The sequence below is a fragment of the Lethenteron reissneri genome, chromosome 31 (assembly GCF_015708825.2).
Source record: "Lethenteron reissneri isolate LAM-NWPU_2019-01 chromosome 31, ASM1570882v1, whole genome shotgun sequence".
In the NCBI taxonomy this organism is placed as follows: domain Eukaryota; kingdom Metazoa; phylum Chordata; class Hyperoartia; order Petromyzontiformes; family Petromyzontidae; genus Lethenteron; species Lethenteron reissneri.
In genome coordinates, this window is record NC_083809.1 from 11,031,706 (window position 1) to 11,051,194 (window position 19,489).

Consider the following 19,489-nt stretch of genomic DNA (forward strand, 5'->3'; position numbering starts at 1 on the left):
TGGGATCACTTAGCACAGGAACAGCCACCCCATCATTCTCCATGAAGGCTTTCACTTCTGCTCTCAACTCAAAAAATCTCTTCAAGACGTTTCCCCTGCTGAGCCAACGTACCTCGGTGAAGTAGAGCACATCCTCATATTCTGACTCCATTTCCTCTAAAAAAGTACGGAACATCCGGTGCTTTAAGCCCCTGGATCTGATTTGGTTGATGCATTTCACAACAACAGACATCACATTGTCAAACTTCAGGCATTTGCTGCAAAGGGCCTGCTGATGGATGATGCAGTGCAGAGCAATGGCCTCCTCCACACCCTCCTCTTCTAGTTTTCTTTGAACAAGTGCCACCAGTCCATTTTTCCTCCCTGTCATTGATGGCGCTCCGTCAGTTGTTATTCCAACAAACTTCTTCCATGGCAAAACGGCATTCACAATGGCATCACACAGCTGGCAAAATATCTCCTGAGCGGTGGTGTGGCCATGCATTGGAATTACTGTGAGCAACTCCTCCATCACTTCAAAATTGTCATCAACACCACGGACGTATATTGTGAGCTGGGCAGTGTCAGTGATGTCTGAACTCTCGTCAAGAGCGACTGAGTATGCATTGAAAAATGTGGCTTTCTCACGCAGTTGATCATAAATGTCACTTGACAGGTCTGAAATGCGCTCTGCCACAGTGTTAGCAGAAAGGCTGATGTTGCCAAACTGACCTTTCTTTTCCGGACAGACTATACTTGCAGCCTGTAAGATGCACTTTTTGATAAACTCGCCTTCTGTGAGTGAATGGCTTTCCTACCTTAGCAATCATCTCACTAACCACGTAGCTTACTTCGACTGCTGCATTATTCGCTTTGGTTGCTTTCTTGAAGACATTTTGTTGCCTCAGTAGACATGTTTTAAGATTGGCACCCCGGTTGGCTCTCTCATCTCCCTGGTATTTTGCATACTCCTCAGCATATCTAGTTGAGTAATGACGTTTGAGGTTGTATTCCTTGTGCACCGCAACTTTTTCTATACAAATAAGACACGTCGGGGTGCTCATGTGCTCAACAAATAAATATTGCATCTCCCACTTTTCCTGAAATTGTCTGTGCTCGTCACCAACCTTTCTCTTCACTGCAGGCTTTGAAAAAGACATGATTAGGGCTGTGTGACAAGATCTATATTCATTCCACTTGCTGTCGCTCACGCAATAAAGTTTCAGTCAATTGTTTAGCCAACCAGCGACGCACGGAGACGTAATTTCCGCAAATGCACGTCATTTCCGCTTTTTCCGGTAACAACAGGTGCGTAGATTATGGGGGGGGGGGGGGGGGGTAATGCGTTCCCATCAGATTTCGTCCCCACACCGCAGTCACAGGCAGACACAGCTGTAGCGGCTGCTACTATACGCACTTCTCTGTTCAAAGCACGGGGATCTGAGCCAGGATGAGCTGTGGATCTGCGCTTTGACGCGCTCCGGTGCGCACACAGTGGAGAGCCGAAAGAGGGAGAGAAGAGGACTATATGAGGCAGCGTCATTGTGTGACCACGGGGTTCAAATGCTGCTGGCCACTGTCGGGGCTTTCGCTGCCCTCAGTCACATCATCACATTTTTCTATACATTTTTGTGCTTACTTTGTGCCGGCGTGTTGGCTTGCCTGCATTCCGGGACTTATTTGAGCAGATCCGGTACCTCTCGTATCGAAAAAAATATGAATATTAAAAAAAGTTTTTTAAGAAATGATTAAAATAAAATATAACAATATAATGTAATCACTAGAAAATTACGGAGCCCCTGTTGACATCGGTGGATGAATGACTAATTTGTGGCCACGCAATAACAAGATAATCTAATAAGTTATATATAAAGCTTTCTTAACAACAGCATCACAATTTCATAAAATATTAACAAATGCAGACTTCTAAGATGAACCAAAATAATTATGCACATCGTCATGTACAGTCTGTGGCTCGGTGCGTAAATGTCACCACCAGAGGATGAGGGAATTTAAATCATTAAAATGAATCCACACATATTAGGTGTAAATAATAATGTAAAACAGCCCAGACTGTAAAATGTAGATATTAGCTCAATGACGTGTTATAAACTGCTGCGGTTTAGAATAATCCGTCTGCGTAAAGAAGCTCCCAACACCTCACAGCGCAGCGTGTGCGTAAAGGAGCCGTGGTGTCCCTTGAATTTGCCTTCAATTTAACAAATTGTGTGTGTGTGTGTTCCGTTCGTTTTCTCCGCTGGACACAGAAGTCGCCTTTGCTCAAGATGCCACTTTATTAATCACTGACACAAAGACGGATACCGTCACTGCAGTATAGCCTAAATAAGTCCTACTGCATTGTAAGTGGCATGTGTGTGCTGTTTTAAGCGTCGTTTTATGTACCTGCGCTGTCATATGTACTTAGCGTTCCGGCACCTTGTGATTTACAAATGAAGCATTGGATACATCATGATCTGCGCGAAAGAGGGCAGGAAAACTATGAATTTCACCCTCCTGCTCTCCGCACATCCAAAGCCACTCTTTTCTCTCCCGGCTCTCTCTCACTCTCACACGTACACAAACACACACACACGACCCCGCCCCCCATGTCACTCGCATGGATGCCGCATTCACTGGACAGGCACAGTAGGAAACCAGAGCGTCATAACATTGTCCCACACAGCAGCTAACAGCGGGGTTGCTACAATATAAAACTCGCGGGCCGCACTAACATTAAACTTTCATATTAAGGTGGGGGCCACAAAATATCGTCCCGAGGGCCGCAATTGGCCCGCGGGCCGCGAGTTTGAGACCCCTGCTCTAAAGACTAAATCAGTGTCCAAGAACCCCCGGCTCTAGAGCAGCATGATGCGGCTCTTCAAGGACTGCTTGCTTCTTGACGTTATTAAGGACCGTCTGGAATTCACATACATTGCGGCTCTTGAAAATATAAGCCTCTGTTTTCGAATTTGGTTAAAAAAAGTTCTAGTAACAAATAAAATACCGAATTCAGTAACGTTACCGAATTCGTAAAAATATGTCTCTTGTAAAAATAAAGAAATACCTGATTCAGTAAAAACGTGACCGAATTCGTAAATATGTCTCTTGTAAAAATAAAAAAATACCAAATTCTGTAAAAACGTTGCCGAATTCGTAAAAATGGCTCTTGTTATTTTGGTTGCCGACCCCTGGTCTAAACCCTGCTGGGTTGCGAGGTGGTGGCCAGGAGATGGGGACAGCACAGGTTTCATGAATTCATCTCAGCGCAACCTTAGGTGTTTGTCTCCTCGTATGCATGGTGGGTTTTATCCAAACAAGATCAAGATTTATCCAAACACTCATACGTGGAATTTGCCAGAGTTGCCAGTGTAATAGAGCCCTCCTGACACAGAATCTGGACACTTGGCGATGCCCTTGTGGATGGAGGGCGTTGTTTTTATTATTACTGTATTGTACTTCTGTGGCGCCGGAGCTGGAGGAGTCATCTCTATATATGGTGGCTATGAGATGTTAACTACCTCGCCTGGTATGCAGGAGGTCGTGGGTTCGATTCCGACCCTGACACATGCTGCATATTTGGAGTTTGCGTGTTCTCTCTCTCTCCTTCGTGGTCGCGGCGATTTTACTCCGGCTCCTCCAGTTTTCCCTCCAGATTTAGAAATATGCATTTAGAGTATGTGGCGGCAAAACAAAAGATGTCCCTCCACATTTAGAAACATTCCTTTAGAGTATTTGGCTGCTATAAATTTCCACACGATAAGCCACTTTGTTGAGCTATCATCTGTGGCCTGGTCGCTTCTGAAAAGGAGCTGTATCACTCAGGTAGGCATTACCTGGTTAAATAAATAAAATAGTTTCGTTTTTAGTTTAGTTCATGAACGTGGCGATTCCAGTCCACGGCCAGCATCAGTGGCGAGTGATATCTGAACCGGGAAGTTTTGCCGCACGCCTTCACCCAATCGGCACTGATCAGCGTGGTGAAGTATGGTCAAACAACCCCAATGGCTAAACCAGCGTGGAATGTCAAAGGGTTTTCCGTGATTGCGAATGATCGATCTCAGCAGCAAATACGTCCACGAGCTAAATGCCAACAATATCCCAGAGATATTTTAGCCACGTCGAGTGGGCTTCAGGACAGAGTTCCGTGTAATGCTGCATATTCCTCCTCCGTTGAACGTGCGCCGACTACAATGGTTTACCACGTGCTCCGTAGGTTGGCATTTAACAAGACCATAAAAGAGTATCATATTTTTTTATTACACGCTTTTATTTAACTCACTCTGTCTGTTGTCGTATCCTCAAAAAATCTTGTAACTCAATTTTTACCCACTTCCCAATGTGCTATCGACTGCAAACTTGGTATACTTATGTCATACTGATGACAGGACTATATTCTATCATAAAAAAATAAAAAAATATTTTAAAACATTATTTTACACGCTTTTGATAAACTCACTCTGTCTGTTGTCGTATCCCAAATCTTGTAACTCATTTTAATCCACTTCCCAATGTGGTATCGACTACAAACTTGGTATACTTATGTCATACTGATGTCAATACTATATTCTATCATTGAAATAAAAACATATATATTTTTAAACAATCTTTTTTATATGTTATGTTTCGGCTTGGGTCTAATTGTCCACGCTCAACTCACGTTGGCTGTAAATCACCACGGCCCCTTACGTAATGGCAAGCTCGGGGCCACTTCCCGGAGGCGTGGAGTCATTCCATTACTACAGTACATTTCATAAAAGCGTGTTTAAATAAAAAAATTACTTATTTTAAGGTCATCATCCACCGACAGCTGCAACAATTGGGGGATGCGCCCTCTAGCGGCGCTGTGGTGGGTGGTGGTGGTGGTGGGTGGTGGGTGGGTGGTGGGTGGTGGGTGGTGGGTGGGTGGGTGGTGCTACCGGCGACTAAGTCGGTGGTGCCCCCTGGTGGAGGAGAGCGACTCGGCAGCAGCCGCCGCCGAGCGGCAGGAGAACGAGGAAGCAGAGAGGGCCCTCGCATCGGGAGCGTTCCTGCGGACACTCGCAGTGAGGAGTGTGTGGAGGGACCAGCCAGCCTTCAAGCAGCAGCAGCAACAGCATCATCAGCAGCCATGGAGGAGATGACCAGGCGCCTTCAGGACGGCGGCTACAAGCGTTGGCTGTGCGCCGGCCACTGCCTGGGCCTGCTGAGGGACGCCCTCGTCCCCTTCACGGAGGCCGAGGCGCGACGCTTCCACCGCCGCCTGGCGCAGCGCCTGGGCCCCGGGAGGAGATGCGCCACGGACTGCCCCGTCCGCAGACACCGGGTGCGTTGTAAGGGGGGGACCCCCCATCTCTCTCCCCGTGGTCTAGAAGCCGTGGCCTCGCTCGCCTGACTCCCCACACACGAACACCTCAACCCGGGCCAAGTGCGGTCACCTCGCTTAAACGTTGTGGGGACTCCAGGCAAAGCTCCGGGGCCACATGAGGGTCCAGTATTGGGCGCCGCGGTGGCTAGGAGATGTTGACTACCTCGCCTGGTGTGCAGGAGGTCGTGGGTTCGATCCCGATCCTGACGCCTGCTGCTGTATATTTGAAGTTTGCGTCTCATCATCATCACAGTGGCTAGGAGATGTTGACTACCTCGCCTGGTGTGCAGGAGGTCGTGGGTTTGATCCCGATCCTTGACGCCTGCTGCTGCGGCTGTATATTTGGAGTTTGCGGTGTTTCTCTCTCATCATAATCGTCATTACAGTGGCTACGAGATGTTAACTACCTCGCCTGGTGTGCAGGAAGTCGTGGGTTCGATCCCGATCCTGACGCCTGCTGCTGCTGCTGTGTATTTGGAGTTTGCGTGTCTCTATCATCATCATCACAGTGGCTAAGAGATGTTAACTACCTCGCCTGGTGTGCAGGAAGTCGTGGGTTCGATCCCGATCCTGACGCCTGCTGCTGTATATTTGGAGTTTGCGTCTCTTTCTCTCTCCCCGTGGTCGCGTGGATTTTTCTCCGGCCCCCCCCCCCCACTCCATATTTTAGAAATCAACATCACGCGTTCAGACTATTTGGCTGCTACTATAAATTTACACGCGATAAGCCACTTCGTTGAGCTATCATTTGTGGCCAGTGGGCATTACCTGGTGAAATAAAAAATAATAGTTTAACACATTTTTTTTATTGTGGTTGCTTGGTTGGAATGCAGGGACCTACTTCGGTGTGGTTGGTACAGATGTACACCGTACTGAAGTGACTTTCATCTCCACTCGTGTGGGAAAATCGGCAGTGGGAGACCTACAGATGTGTTGTCTTTACTTACCCTTGCCATACTAATGTGGAGTTTGTACCACTTGGCTCTAGGGGTTAAGCAGAATATACCCCCCCGCCCCCAAGTCCGTTTGAGTGGAAACTAACTTTTGTGACTTTGATCACGACTTAGAGTGACGACCCATAATTGTTGGTAATTGTGTCAACATGTACGGTACGTAGCCAACCGTGCTCATCGGAGTTGCGGGGGGGAAGGACAACAAACTAAACACAACATGCAGTTTCAAAGAAATAGAGTTTCCAAACGAGATTTAAAAGTGCACTAAGTCTTCTACCGTGATGTGTCATCTCCTGTGTGCCGCCTACATCACTCGATGCGATTGAAATTCAAACTCAAGACACTTTTATTAAAATACTCCTGGTCTGAGTTGGAGGGCCCACTTGGTTGTTCAGGTTGTCCCGCCAGCTTCATCAGCCACCCGCTTTATTGTGAACGTGACAAGGCACGCGAAACAAAAGCAAGGGAGCTTACTACGCAACGCGCCTTTAAGTTTGAACTGTAAACTTTTATGAAGTTGGGTTCCTTGTCTTTAAAATTGCCATGCTCACGTGGCCTTCGCTAACACTGGCATTTTATGTACTGTACTGCGTAAGCAATACTGAATATGATAATTGGTTTTTTACCCTTGTATCTGGCAACAAAACTGACACCTTTTTTTTACAAGGAGTCATGTTTGCATTGACCACAATACCTGCGGTCGGAATGCAAACAAAAAACACAACTCTGATAATGTATGCACTGTCTTTGAAATTGATTGGTCTACACCCAAGACAGCTTTCATTAGAGCCTAGTCTCACATGGCGTTGGACCAGATGACGCCTACTGGCAAAGGAGGTTCCAATGGTGCAATACTGAATACTAATGCTTTAAAAGAGGAACACGTGGATCAGAGAACGCACGCAGTTTACAGCATCGGTTGCTTTACTGTTAATGGTTAGCGGGGCTTGGGGCAGGACAAGTCCCTAAGAAGGGACGATGATGATGATGATGGACGATGGTGAAGGATAATAATGGAGTGGCAGCCAAGGTTTGGAATGCAAGAAGCCATCCACCTAGAAGATGGAGCATGACAAGATCGTGGGAGATGGTGTCACCATGGAAAGGCTTTCATCCAGCAGTGAATGATCATAGCTGATGAATGCTGTTAATGCCGTAAGCCAATTGACATTTGTAGAACAAAGCACTTTTTAACAGTTTGTAAAATCTTCGTAAATACATTTCACCATTCCTTAAATGTAAACTTTGGATTTGATTCCAACCACTGCGCTGTAAAATTTTAATGTTCACTTTGCTCAGGCGTAAATTGTGTTGCTCTCTCTGCCTTCAGCTTGAAAACGCCTGTGTGGTGTGTACTGACTGGAAGGCAGCAATCCTCCAGTATCACTCCAACCCTAACGGCATGGTCTACTGGGGCAACAGTAACCCTAGTCTCTGGGCGGTGCGACACTGGGAAGTGGCCAAAGTGAGTGAGTGAGTCGCACGGAAAAACACACACACACAACACTTGGCCTCGTGTTTTATTCACGCAGAAAGTCAATAAATATGAAAATGTTGGTTCCTTTGCCATGTGCAAATGTTTAATACACCAACAAAGGTCAAATGTGGTGAGAAATATATTGCACGTAGGCTTGTGTGAGCCTGTTTCTCAATACACTAACTTTCCGCCCTTTGTCAATCCACTACTGGATGAAGGCATATGTTTGTCATGGTGGTTGTTTAAGTCTACGTCACCCGGCTGGTCAGTGCTGGTTGGTGAAGGAGGCGCCGAGGATTGGTTTGTGGTCGCCATTGCCGCGAGTCTAACTCGGGTCGCTGGGTTCATCGCATAGTGCTCTAACTACTGCGCTATCATTCCCGCTCCCCGCACACCTCACGGCCACAGGCGGTGTGAGCAGTGTGTGTGGTATTGTGGGTATTTTGCATAATGCTGTGCTGCCTAAATACGTTTCAACTTGTTGTGCATTGATGATCGAGATTATTTTTCAGAAAACTGTGTATCAACGTGAACAAAAAAACGTGTACAGATTTTGTTTAGACTAAGTTGGTCACGCTGATGCGAGGTTCCTAGTTTGTGTCACGTGCGTCGTGTGAAGGTGTACATGCCGCGGGGACAGAAGGACGCGCACCAAGGGGCAAGCCACAGTGACTGCGCCGCCTTGCTCAACCTCATGCACAACTGCAAGCATTTCCACCAGTTTGTGACTCCAATGACTGTGTCTGCGGTGAGGCGCCTTATGAGTCTACTCTCGTGATTATACCTGTTCATGTTCACAAATCTGGCTGTCGCCTGATGAAGCTGGTTGTAATTGCTGGCGACACGTCATACTCAGATTGTAAATGTTGTGGCTTGGCTCTCCAACACACCGGTGTGCTGTACTCGTGACGAATTGCCACGTTCTGCTTACATGACAACCCTTACGAGTTGGCTGTGTCGGGTGGTGGCGGGTTTTAACGACACATTTATTCACGCGATCTAACCCATAAGCCTCTATTATGGATGTTCACATGTGTCTGTGTACTCGTTAAGGAATAGAAGGAACAGTTCTCCGTGTTGACACAACAAACGTTGTGCTTTTTGGGTGTCCTAAAGTTGTGTTTGTGTATGTGTGTTGTCATTCATCCTGGTAGGGAATAAATGTAAGCAACTAGGTGATGCATTCGGTGGATATGTTTATGTTCATGTGTGTCTGTGTGCTCTTTAAGGAGTGCTCTTCATTGCAAGGCCCGTGGGCCCTGTTGGCCTTTAGTGTGGCCCCTGACGTGCAGCCCCCAACAATACACAAATGTGAAAATGCCCCATCATGTTGTCAAACCCAATGGTTTAAAATGTGTGGCGGCCCTCACACTGATGTCTTATCGGCGAAAGTGGCCCCCTTAGGAAAATTAGCGAAGAGCATTGCTTTAAGGAATCGATGGAACAGTTCTTTGTTGTGACACAAACATTGTGCTGAATGAGTGTGCTAAAGTTGTGTTTGTGTGTGTGTGCGTGTTGTCATTCATCCCAATAGGTAATAAATGTAAGAAACCAGGTGATGCATTCGGTGGATATGCGGATTCCCCAGGAGGAGATGATCGACTTTGTGGGCCGAATCCTGGCCCTCTTACAGGAGCTGCATCATCTCGAGAAGGCTAAATGGGTGGCATGGAACGTACAGCAGGTAGCCGCAGCTGTCGTGTACGGCTAAGGCACCCAGACTTTAATCGCAGGCTTGTTGTTGCTGCTTTGGGTTTTGTAAAACAACTTTTAAAGAGACTTTGGTACCACACAAACCATTGGATAATTTTTAGCCCATGGTAACATTTTCATATTTAAGTCACCTAGCCTTGTGATGAAATATATATTTGGGAATGTTTCTGATATAGGTTGTGGTAGAAGTTTATATTATTTCTAAATATAAGGAATTCCAGAGTTTCTGAAAAATATAAAACTTCTGTTTTCTTCAAAATAAAACAATCAGCGCCATTGTGTAGAAGTCAGTTACGAAACATTGTTTTCACTTTTGCCATCAAGCAAGCCACTTTATAGTTTTCTTGGATCTTTAAAATAAGTTCCTCATTAAAGTAAACTTCTGCACCTTTCAAATGACCACATTTTGTTGTTTTGGAGTAACGTTTCAATTGTAATTATATCCGTACAAAACTGAGAGCGCTGCTTCGGTTTTTTTTTTGCGCAGATAAAGTACACGTCCTTTGAGATCGTGTTCCCCAAGGGCGACTGGCCAGATGGGGACACGGTGGAGGCAGACGGTGACTCAGAGGACGGGTGCCAGGAAGGGGAAAGGTTGCTTAAGCTGGAGCAGCAGCTGTTGAGAGAACGCGTGCAGGAGCTGTGCGCATCTGCGGAAGAGGACGGATACTCCCCCTCACAGGAGGTTCGGGCCTTCACAGGAGCCACGCACACACGTGGTTCATAGCTCACTGTCAAAGGCACAAGCACGCACTCGTGTCTGTGCGAACCTTCTCTGTGCAATGTGTTGTCAAGAAAGTGCCACCTCACGTTGTGTAAAAGTGCCTTCGGCAAAGTTTTCAGAAAAGCGGCCGGTTCCTTTATCTCGTTAACTATTGTCATTACACAGTGGCTCTCTGCTTTAGTTTAATATTAAATGGGAAAGAATGTCATTTCATTAATTATATGCAATATTAAATTTATAAATATATCTATCTTTTGTTGATGTATAAAACTAAAAGGGAAATTAAGGAAAAACTAAATAGTTGATTTAGCGGAAGTGTGGTGAAGGTTGAACAGTGCCAGCAAGTCTTTAAAATAAATTAAAACACATTGAGCATTACAAAAATGGGTTAGTTTCCACTTTGCGTATCACGCATTCTAAGTAGACTTCATAAAGAAACATGGTTAATCACTTAAACACCTTTCTTACCCTCAAGCCAACTTTCTGTACATGGGCCTAGTCGAATGGCCGTGGGTATGCAATGGAGTGTGTGACTGTTCTGTCTGTGTGCTGTGGCAGGACATACAGTGCATGCAGAGCCTGGGGCCCCTACTGCTGGGTGGAGGACCAGCCGGAGGCCTGGCCAAGGAGGTCATTACGCTGCAGGCTCTGGCCGAGAGGTTTGGAGTGGCACTGGCGTCTGAGCCCGACGGAAAAGCAGGTGATCGGAGTTTTACTATTTTGGCGAGTTTATATGCGAGTGAAATTTGGGCGGGACACGTAGCTCGAATAAATGATTGCTGGCGGGTTGAGACTAATGATGGAGAGGCAGCCGAGGGAGAGAGCACGCGGGAGCTAGCTGGATTGTTATTCCATAGCAACGTGAGAGATGGCATTGGCTTGCGGAAGACCTTCGTGGCCGATAGCGATGATAACAGTAGCAGCAACCAACAACAAATGCGTTGACAGCTTTTCTGTACGGCGACTGTGGTTCAGTTAGCTGAGAGTTGCGCTGCGGTTGCAGGCATTTCCAAGGAAGCGGTGGCTTCAGGCGAGGGGTCGGTCCCGCCCGGAGGGAACGGAGAAGGACCCGGCGCTTCCCTTCCGCAGAGCGAGGAAGAGACAAACTCCAACCAGAGCGCGGTGGCGGCCGCCTCAAAACCCGGTAATGGAAGGGGTGGTGTAAAAAAATCCCTGGCAATGCTGGAGAGAGAGAGAGAAAGTCTAAAGTGATTTCCCACTCAATTGGGAATTCAGGCGGTGCTTGTCTCCTGCTTACAGCCCTGAGCCAGTGGTGGAAATTCCTGATTCCGATGGTGGTGGCGGCGAGTAAATCCATAGGACATCCAACGTTGACTTCCCTTCAAAGTGTAGTGCTCATTTTAATGGCCCCAAATGGATGATGAGCTGAGTCGACCCTCAACCTTGCAGCATGATTTGCGAGCCACTCAATCTACCGCTGAGGCACCTGCCCTGAAAGGGTTGGCAACAGAGCCCTGGCAAACCTTGCTATAGAATCCCACATTTGATTTTAGCCTAGAAGGAAATGTAGGTAGATAAACCTGAGTAAACTGTGTTGCAATCGTAATCTCTTTGCGAGTGCAACCACCACATTCTAATCCATTCTTATGTGGTTACAATGCACAGTCGAGGAACTGTCTGTCACGTTAATTAAAGTACGCGCGTTAAATTATGTTAAACTGCATTTGTAATTTTGGTGATGTACAATTGCTGGCGTTAAGCCAGGGTTTACGTGCAAAATGCTTCTCACTGCGGTCGTGGTTGATGTCTTATTTTTTTGTTTAGAAACGGGTCAGGAAGTGGAACCTGCAAGTTCGGAGGCCGACGGTTTAAAGAAGTGAAGTGGCACCACATCATTTCGCTTCGGTGGGGGCGGGGGGCGGGGGGGGTCGTTTCCCACGGGGACGGCCAAGGTTCGAGCTTTGGCCCGTATACAATCGGTGAAAAACCTCTCCCACTCCACGCAAGAGACGTCTTCTGCATTAGGCTTCCAATTCGTGGCAAAAGACTTTTCTTCGCGATTAAACCGGAGTGCTTTGTAAATTCCATTATTCGCATTTACTTAGCTCCATCCCGACAATGATGAGGCCACTTTTGTACGACGTGTGTGTGATATAATCACGTGATATTGGGAAGGGGAAGGGTGATCGTGAAGTGTATATTTCAAGCATTGGATTGAATCAATAATGTCCTTTTTAGCAGTCTTTGATTTTTTATATTCACGCTTGTTTACACGTAACTGTGTAATGTTTACAAAAATACATTCCAAATAATGCAGTGTAGTGGGGTTTTTTAAAAACATTTTTTATAATTTTGAAAATAATTATTTCCCTTCAAAAAATGAATGCAGAGTATGTCATTTGACATTATAAAACAACGCAAAGGGGTGGATTTTACTGAGCAGTTGTGTTCAAGCGTTGTCGCTACCGAGCTCTGGTGGAGCACGATTTATCGAGGCACACAACCCCCTGCACACTTGGCAACGCCCCACGCGCCGACAATACCCTGCACACCGACTCGGCAGCCTCCTATCCACACACGCCCTGCACGAACTGAAACACCTTTTCAACTAGCACATCCGGTCCATGCCAGCGCTTGGGGCGGGGGGGGGGCCTCACGGTACGGGTAGTTTCCCACTGGATATTTGCCGGCCCAACTGGCCACGCAAGACATCTGAATCTGGCTCGAGCTCGGCGGGGGGGGGGGGGGGGGGGAGCAGATCCAGGGGCGTAGGCAATCGTTTGTGACGTCAGCGGCACCGGTCGTATAATGCGGTAAAAAAATGTACCTGTTGCTTCTGGAGCCGCGCTCGGTTCACTGAGCACAGCAATGGCACGGCACAGGTGTGCAGTGGAAAAGAGGTACGAGTTATCTACATTGCACATGAGGTGTGTTTTTGTACTGTATTCTTTTAAGGTATTAATGTTCTTTTTTTAAATCACCACTGTGGTATTTTCAACAAAGAACGTGTACATTAATACCTGTCCACCCAACCGCTTAAGTAGTCAAGCTTCCCTCGTAGAAAATGCAATTTATAATACAAACTTTTATATCGCACTTCCTGTTCAAATATTGCAATGGGTTGTTTTCCATGTAAGGTATTCAAACGAAAGTATAATACTGGATGTAATAAAAAAACAAGCTGTATTCTCTGTATGAGCGATGGCATATCACGAAGCCGGCTAATGAGACCACCTGTTAGTTGCTCTTGTAGATGCATAATTGCTCCCCCCAACGCGCGATGGCGAGTGTGTGTATCGCATTGAAGCCACGTGCTGCCAGCATTACTCTGTACAGAAATGTCGGTGAATGCACAGAGGCACAGAGTTCAGTTCATCTGGCTGCACCGGTCCTGGCTGGAGTCAAATTGGTTTAGCAACGTGTTAATCTGCCAGTAGGAGTTCCCCAAACGGCAGATTTAACCGACATTACCGTGATGATTATGTAGGAAAGAGTAATTTTCATTGCGGCTTTTAAACAACTTTTTAAACCATTAAACTAAACTATTGAACGTTTTTTTTTATTTAACCAGGTTAAGGCCCGCCTGAGCAACACAGCTCTGTTTCAGAAGCGACAAGGCCACAAATGATAAGCTCAACGAAGTGTGGCTGACCTTTTGGAAATTTAGAGCAGCGATATACTCATAACCGCACGTTTTTTTAAAACAAGGGTTTGATAAGGGCTGTGGCCAAACTGACATTTTTATCCAGTTGTGCCCATAATAATGCGTTGGTTTGTTAAGCCAGTCTTGACTGTTTTGAGTGACAGAAGCCAAACGATGCCACGTGTCCTCGTCATGCAAATGCAAGGGCCCCTGGGCATGGGAGAGGCAGTGGCTGTCCCCGAGGTTTCTGGTGTTGGATGCAACATATTAATACCGGCCCTTTGATGTCATCCCGAGTGATGAAGTGCATTCGAACTGTAGCTTTAATAGTTGTGCTATGCTGGGCGCACGGCGCGTTTGTACCCGTATGTCTGCTGACTTTTAAAATAAATGGGACGTGTTGTTGTTGAATGCTTGTGTTTTAAAGTCTACGTCTGTCGATTCGACCTCCAGTGTTTTCAGGTACAAAAAAACTTGACCACATGGCTTACCAGTGCCAGTACCCAGAACTGTAGTTTTTGGGAAAAAATTAGCATGCCAAATATTAAATGTTAATAAGCATTAATGAGATTGCTTTGCCCAGTACACTAACAAAATGATTGCTTGTTCATCACACCTACATAGGTTTAATGTTCATGTCACTGTAAATGTTTCTTGCAGAGGAACGTACTCTGCACACTCATATCATGTTCGCCTCTAATGCCTTGCAGTTGAATTGATGTGTTGCTAATTATAAAAACTGGAACAGAACAGAGCAAACCAGGATGTACTTACTAGAAATGTGTTCGGTGCTGCTCAAGTGAAAATTAAAAGTAACTGGAGAGAATTACTTTACTCAGTGCTCAAGAGTTTACTGCAGCAAGTGGTCGTTCTGTGTTGCAGCAATCACGTTCAACTTCATAGGTGGTCTTCTTGGTTCTTTCGGTAAAGTCACGTAGAAGGGAAGTAATAAAATGATAAAAATAATTATTGTGTTTTATTTTTATCATTTTATTACAGTACTTCCCTTCTACGTGACTTTACCGAAAGAACCAATGAGATTAATCCCTGCAGTCACGAAAGCTTTACATCGAAAAAATCATAGGTCTTAAAGGAAAACGAAGTGAGGAAGGGGAAATTCGACATTTCATATCAGTACAATAATGTATGCTTTGCTGTTCATTTCCATTGATATAATGACTTATCAGCAAATCTAGGACGGTCAATACTTCACGAAGAACGTTCATATTTTAAAATGGTTAATATTTAATGACGCTGTAAAGTGAACCTCAAGAAAAATGTGAACAAAGTTGTAATTGCCATGACCTTGGCATGCATAGCATGTTGGCGAGACAATAGGCATCATCTGTCAGAGGGTTACAACTGGAAAACAACCCAGGACATTTGTGGGAGGTGGACAGGGATCATCATGAATTCAAGATATGGATGAGAGCAGATTGCAGAGCTTTTGGAAAACGGAACTTAATGATGAAAACATACGTGTGATCGTTGTGTATTGCCTGCTATGACAGGCGTACATAGACAACACGGTGACGTGTAGCATATTTTCGACAAGGCTCGATTATTGCAACTCACTACTCGATGGGATGTCTGCCAAAAACATGACACCAAGCTTGCAGCGTGTGCAAAGTCATCTGGCACGTGTCGTGACGGGCGCTGCAAGATCCGACTATCCGTCCAACGCTCGCTGATCCTGCATTGGCTACCGGTTGCCGAACGAATATATAGGTTGCTTCAAAAAATGTTAACACTTACGTAACAAATGTATGTTAATAGCTTCAAAAAGTCATCATCATTGTCAACACGTGCCTGGAATCTTTTTCAGGTGGCCTCCAGAGCCCGTAGGCAGCACATTACTCGTGGATATTATTATTGCAAATTCTCAGAAGTGTTAACATTTGTTTGAAGCACCCTGTATTATGAGGTCATGCTCCGTGCACACAAAGTGCTTGCCACTAATGAACCACAGTACCTTGCTGATCTCGTCAAGGAGCATAAACCACCACGCAAACTCCGGTCATCCTCGCAGCGGCTTTTGGCTAACCATCGAGCAAAGACGGTGACTGGATCGCGCGCTTTCAGATGTGCTTCTGCGGCCGTCTGGAACGCTCTTCTTTCCGTTATTAGGAAACCACTGGAGCTATGCACGCTTAAATCCAGATTGAAAACTCATTTCTGTAGAACAGATTTTTTAATGTTTAGTTTGTTATCCTGCCACCGCATCTCCGATTAGCACAATTTGCGACATTGTGCGAAAGACGTTCAACATACGTTAGATTATTGAGTCCAATTGTGGATTGCAGAGAGTGGCAGAGACAGCCCCAGTGCGGGTTGCAGTCGAGCTGTGGGGTCACGGTCTGCCTTTGGGGTCACGATCAGGCTTGTGGGGTTCTGGTGAGTGTGGGGTCACGGTCTGCCTGTGGGGTCACGGACTTGCTGTGGGGTCACGGTCTTGCTGTGGGGTCACAGTCAGGATTGTGGGGTTATGGTGAGTGTGGGGTCACGGTCTGGCTGTGGGGTCACGGTCTACCTTTGGGGTCACGATCAGGCTTGTGGGGTTCTGGTGAGTGTGGGGTCACGGTCTGCCTGTGGGGTCACGGTCTTGCTGTGGGGTCACGGTCTTGCTGTGGGGTCACGGTCAGGATTGTGGGGTTCTGGTGAGTGTGGGGTCACGGTGTTGCTGTGGGGTCACGGTCAGGATTGTGGGGTTCTGGTGAGTGTGGGGTCACGGTCTGCCTGTGGGGTCACGGTCTTGCTGTGGGGTCACGGTCAGGATTGTGGGGTTCTGGTGAGTGTGGGGTCACGGCATTGCTGTGGAGTCACGGTGTTGCTGTGGGGTCACGGTCTTGCTGTGGGGTCACGGTCATGATTGTGGGGTTATGGTGAGTGTGGGGTCACGGTGTTGCTGTGGGGTCACGGTCTTGCTGTGGGGTCACGGTCAGGCTTGTGGGGTTCTGGTGAGTGTGGGGTCACGGTGTTGCTGTGGGGTCACGGTCTTGCTGTGGGGTAGAGGCTGGGTGACAGTTCACCCGCGGTGTCAGCGCTGTAAAAATACCGCCACTTCCACGAACGTGTGGATATTTTGGGTGTCGCACGCATTGGCGAAATATCCGTGAGCCAAATACCTCTTCAAACGCCAAAAATACCGAACAGAATATCCATGCAAACAACGCCGATTATAGCTTAACGTACACGCGAGACGGCATCGGCAGAGTTTTGAGAATGAGCGTGATCGAGATGTCTCGAATGGCAGAGCTTTTTGAACCGCACGTTTTGCGCCGATCGCAGCTGTGATGGACATTGTCACGACACTGACAACAGATCTAAATGTGCGCTCAAGTGTCCTATTTGCAACAACAACAAAGCTGTTTTAAACAGCCCCCTCCCATATGGCTGTGTCCTCTCGTGTGAAATGCAATCACAGCCGAGCAGCGTGAAACCCCGGGACCGAGACGTCCTCGGTGGCACCCTAGGACACCCGGAGCGCGTGCGGACAGGGCCTTGCGAATGGGAACGAATATAGAATTAAAAGTATTCCTTACGCAACCCATCGCTCCTTCTGGGAGTGAATCATGTCAGCAGGCATTGAATGGTTCAGTCAGTACAAGCAACCTCTGGAATCGGTGGCGAGACACTGTGCCTCATCAGCAGAGTCAGGCTTTGCTTAACTCGTGCTGGCGAAGTTGCCAGACGTTACAGGCAAAGGATTCTTCGTCTTCTTCTCGCTTTAATATCCCTGTCGGGTGACGAGGAACGCGACTGGGCTACCGACGCCAACGCGCCCGATGATGCGAGCGTCTTCTCTCTTCTTGGTCAACGCTCCCGCGTGTGGGCCTCCCCTCCACACACGGGCAAGAGGATACGGGAGAGAAGGGAAGACCGTCGTCCAACATCACCGTCGTGATGACCGGCACCATCACCACCAAAGGCAAAGTTCACCCGGATAGCCTTTGCAGGCTGTTGGGGCAAGTGCTGTTAGCGAGCACCTATGGAGGACCGGCACGGAACACGAGCGGGGTGGGTGGCCAACACCACGCCCGACCGCCTTTGTCTCCCCAGTGGTGATGTTTACACACCGTACTAGGTACTAATTTTAGGCTGAGTCGACCTAGGGGAGGCCCAGGACCGGTTCAGATCGTCGTCACTGGTGTTGGCCGTGAGCGGGAATCAAACTCGGGTCGCCGGGTTCGTAGCGCAGCGTGTTAATGACTGCGCCACCACCCTCTATCACCACCACGACTATCACGATCACAACCACCATCGCCATGATCATCGGCACCACCAATCATGATGATGATGGATTTGAAGCTTTCGTGAGTGCAAGGATTCATATTCTTAGGTCTTTTTCGGTAAAGTCACGTAGGTAAAAAATTAAAATTAATAAAAGTAAAATAAAATTAAATAAAAATCACGACGTTTCTGGAGGCAACACGAGCTTCCGTCTTCAGGTGGAACCGTCACAGCACGATAGCTGTATCAAGTGAAAAAACCTAAGAATATGATGATGATGATCATCATCGCCTTCACCGCCATCACCAGCATCGGTATCGTCACCTCCACCGTCTCACGTCCACCGCGGACGTGCCCATCCCCTTCCCATTGGGGGCGCGGCTCCACAGGCCCCTTCTGCTCCTCGTCCTCCTTCTCCTCCTCCTCCTCTTGCTCCTCTCCGCCTGCGCACGGGACCCAGAATAGCTCGGCGCGTCCCACGGCACCTGCTCGCCCCGTCCATCACGGGAGCCCCGCTCACAAAGAGGCGCGGCGCTAATTGATCATTAACCACTTAAGGGCACCGCTCGGTGAGGCATCACGGGCACAGGGAGCGTTCCGGTCAACCCAGGAACTCGGCGCAGAAGAGGTGGCCCAGTGTCCCGTGGCTCCCCGTGGTCACCTCATCCACGGCGACCCTCCCAAGCGCAGCGGGCCGCTGGCTATGGCGAAGGTGTCGATGGTGGTGGTGATGGCAGTGTTGACGGTGGTCGAGAAGCTCGTGCAACTGAGCCGAGCCCAGCAGCTGCCTCTGCCCGACGAGGAGTTTGGCCGGAACGAGAGCGGGGCGAGGAGCTTCGTGCAGGCGCACAGCGCCGCGGCCGAGCTGGTGCTGGAGCGAGCAGTCCTGGCCGCCTGGGGTCACAGCACCAACATGACCGCCGTCAACCTGGAGCGACTGGTACCGCTGCGTCCGCGACTCTCCTGCACGATCCCCCCTGCACGACCCTGGCCTCTCGCCCTCTGTCGTGTCTCCACGTTTGCCTCTTGTCCATGGGCCCTGCGTCAACTTGGGTCTCTGAGTCGTTGCGGATAGAGCGCTTAGAGCTTAAAGCTTTCGTGACTGCAGGAATTCATATTCTTTGGTCTTTCGGTAAAGTCACGGAGATAGGTTCAAAGAAAATAATCGAAAATAACAGAAAACTACGACGTTTCGATCGCAAAGCAAGCGGTCGTCTTCAGGAAAAAACGACCGCTTACGTTGAGATCGAAACGTCGTAGTTTTCTGTTGTTTGCTTATTTTCTTTGAACCTATCTACGTGACTTTGCCGAAAGACCCAAGAATACGTTTAGAGCTGCTTTAAACGTTCTCACGTGATATTCGTCACTTCGTTGAGCTGTCATTTGTGGGAAGGTCGTTTCTGAAAAATAAGCTAAGAGCTCAGTGGGGTTCACCTGGTAAAATATTTATTCTAGTGATTTCTTT

At 47.6% G+C, this 19,489-nt stretch overlaps 2 protein-coding genes across 2 annotated transcripts in view; both read left to right on the plus strand.

Moving 5' to 3' along the window:
* Window positions 1-4,946: 4,946 nt before the first annotated feature.
* Window positions 4,947-12,878, plus strand: C31HXorf38 (chromosome 31 CXorf38 homolog). The gene is made up of 8 exons (XM_061563558.1): window positions 4,947-5,281; window positions 7,607-7,741; window positions 8,373-8,501; window positions 9,288-9,437; window positions 9,954-10,151; window positions 10,749-10,890; window positions 11,194-11,334; window positions 11,976-12,878. Exons 1-8 carry the CDS (start codon window positions 5,087-5,089, stop codon window positions 12,029-12,031), a joined length of 1,146 nt encoding a protein of 381 aa, XP_061419542.1. The 5' UTR covers window positions 4,947-5,086; the 3' UTR covers window positions 12,032-12,878.
* Window positions 12,879-18,508: 5,630 nt separating this feature from the next.
* The window catches only part of LOC133349797 (angiotensin-converting enzyme-like), a 37,078-nt gene continuing 36,097 nt past the window's right edge, over window positions 18,509-19,489 (plus strand). The window contains 1 exon segment of the mRNA XM_061563559.1: window positions 18,509-18,964. Coding sequence (XP_061419543.1) covers window positions 18,728-18,964 — 237 coding nt within the window. The 5' untranslated portion in view covers window positions 18,509-18,727.

Coding starts and splice junctions, on each gene's coding strand:
- C31HXorf38 (XM_061563558.1), top strand. CDS start 5,087: ATGGAGGAGATGACCAGGCGCCTTCAGGACGGCGGCTACAAGCGTTGG. Junction 7,742..8,372: donor GACACTGGGAAGTGGCCAAA/GTGAGTGAGTGA, acceptor CGTCGTGTGAAG/GTGTACATGCCGCGGGGACA. Junction 11,335..11,975: donor GGCGGCCGCCTCAAAACCCG/GTAATGGAAGGG, acceptor TTTTTTGTTTAG/AAACGGGTCAGGAAGTGGAA.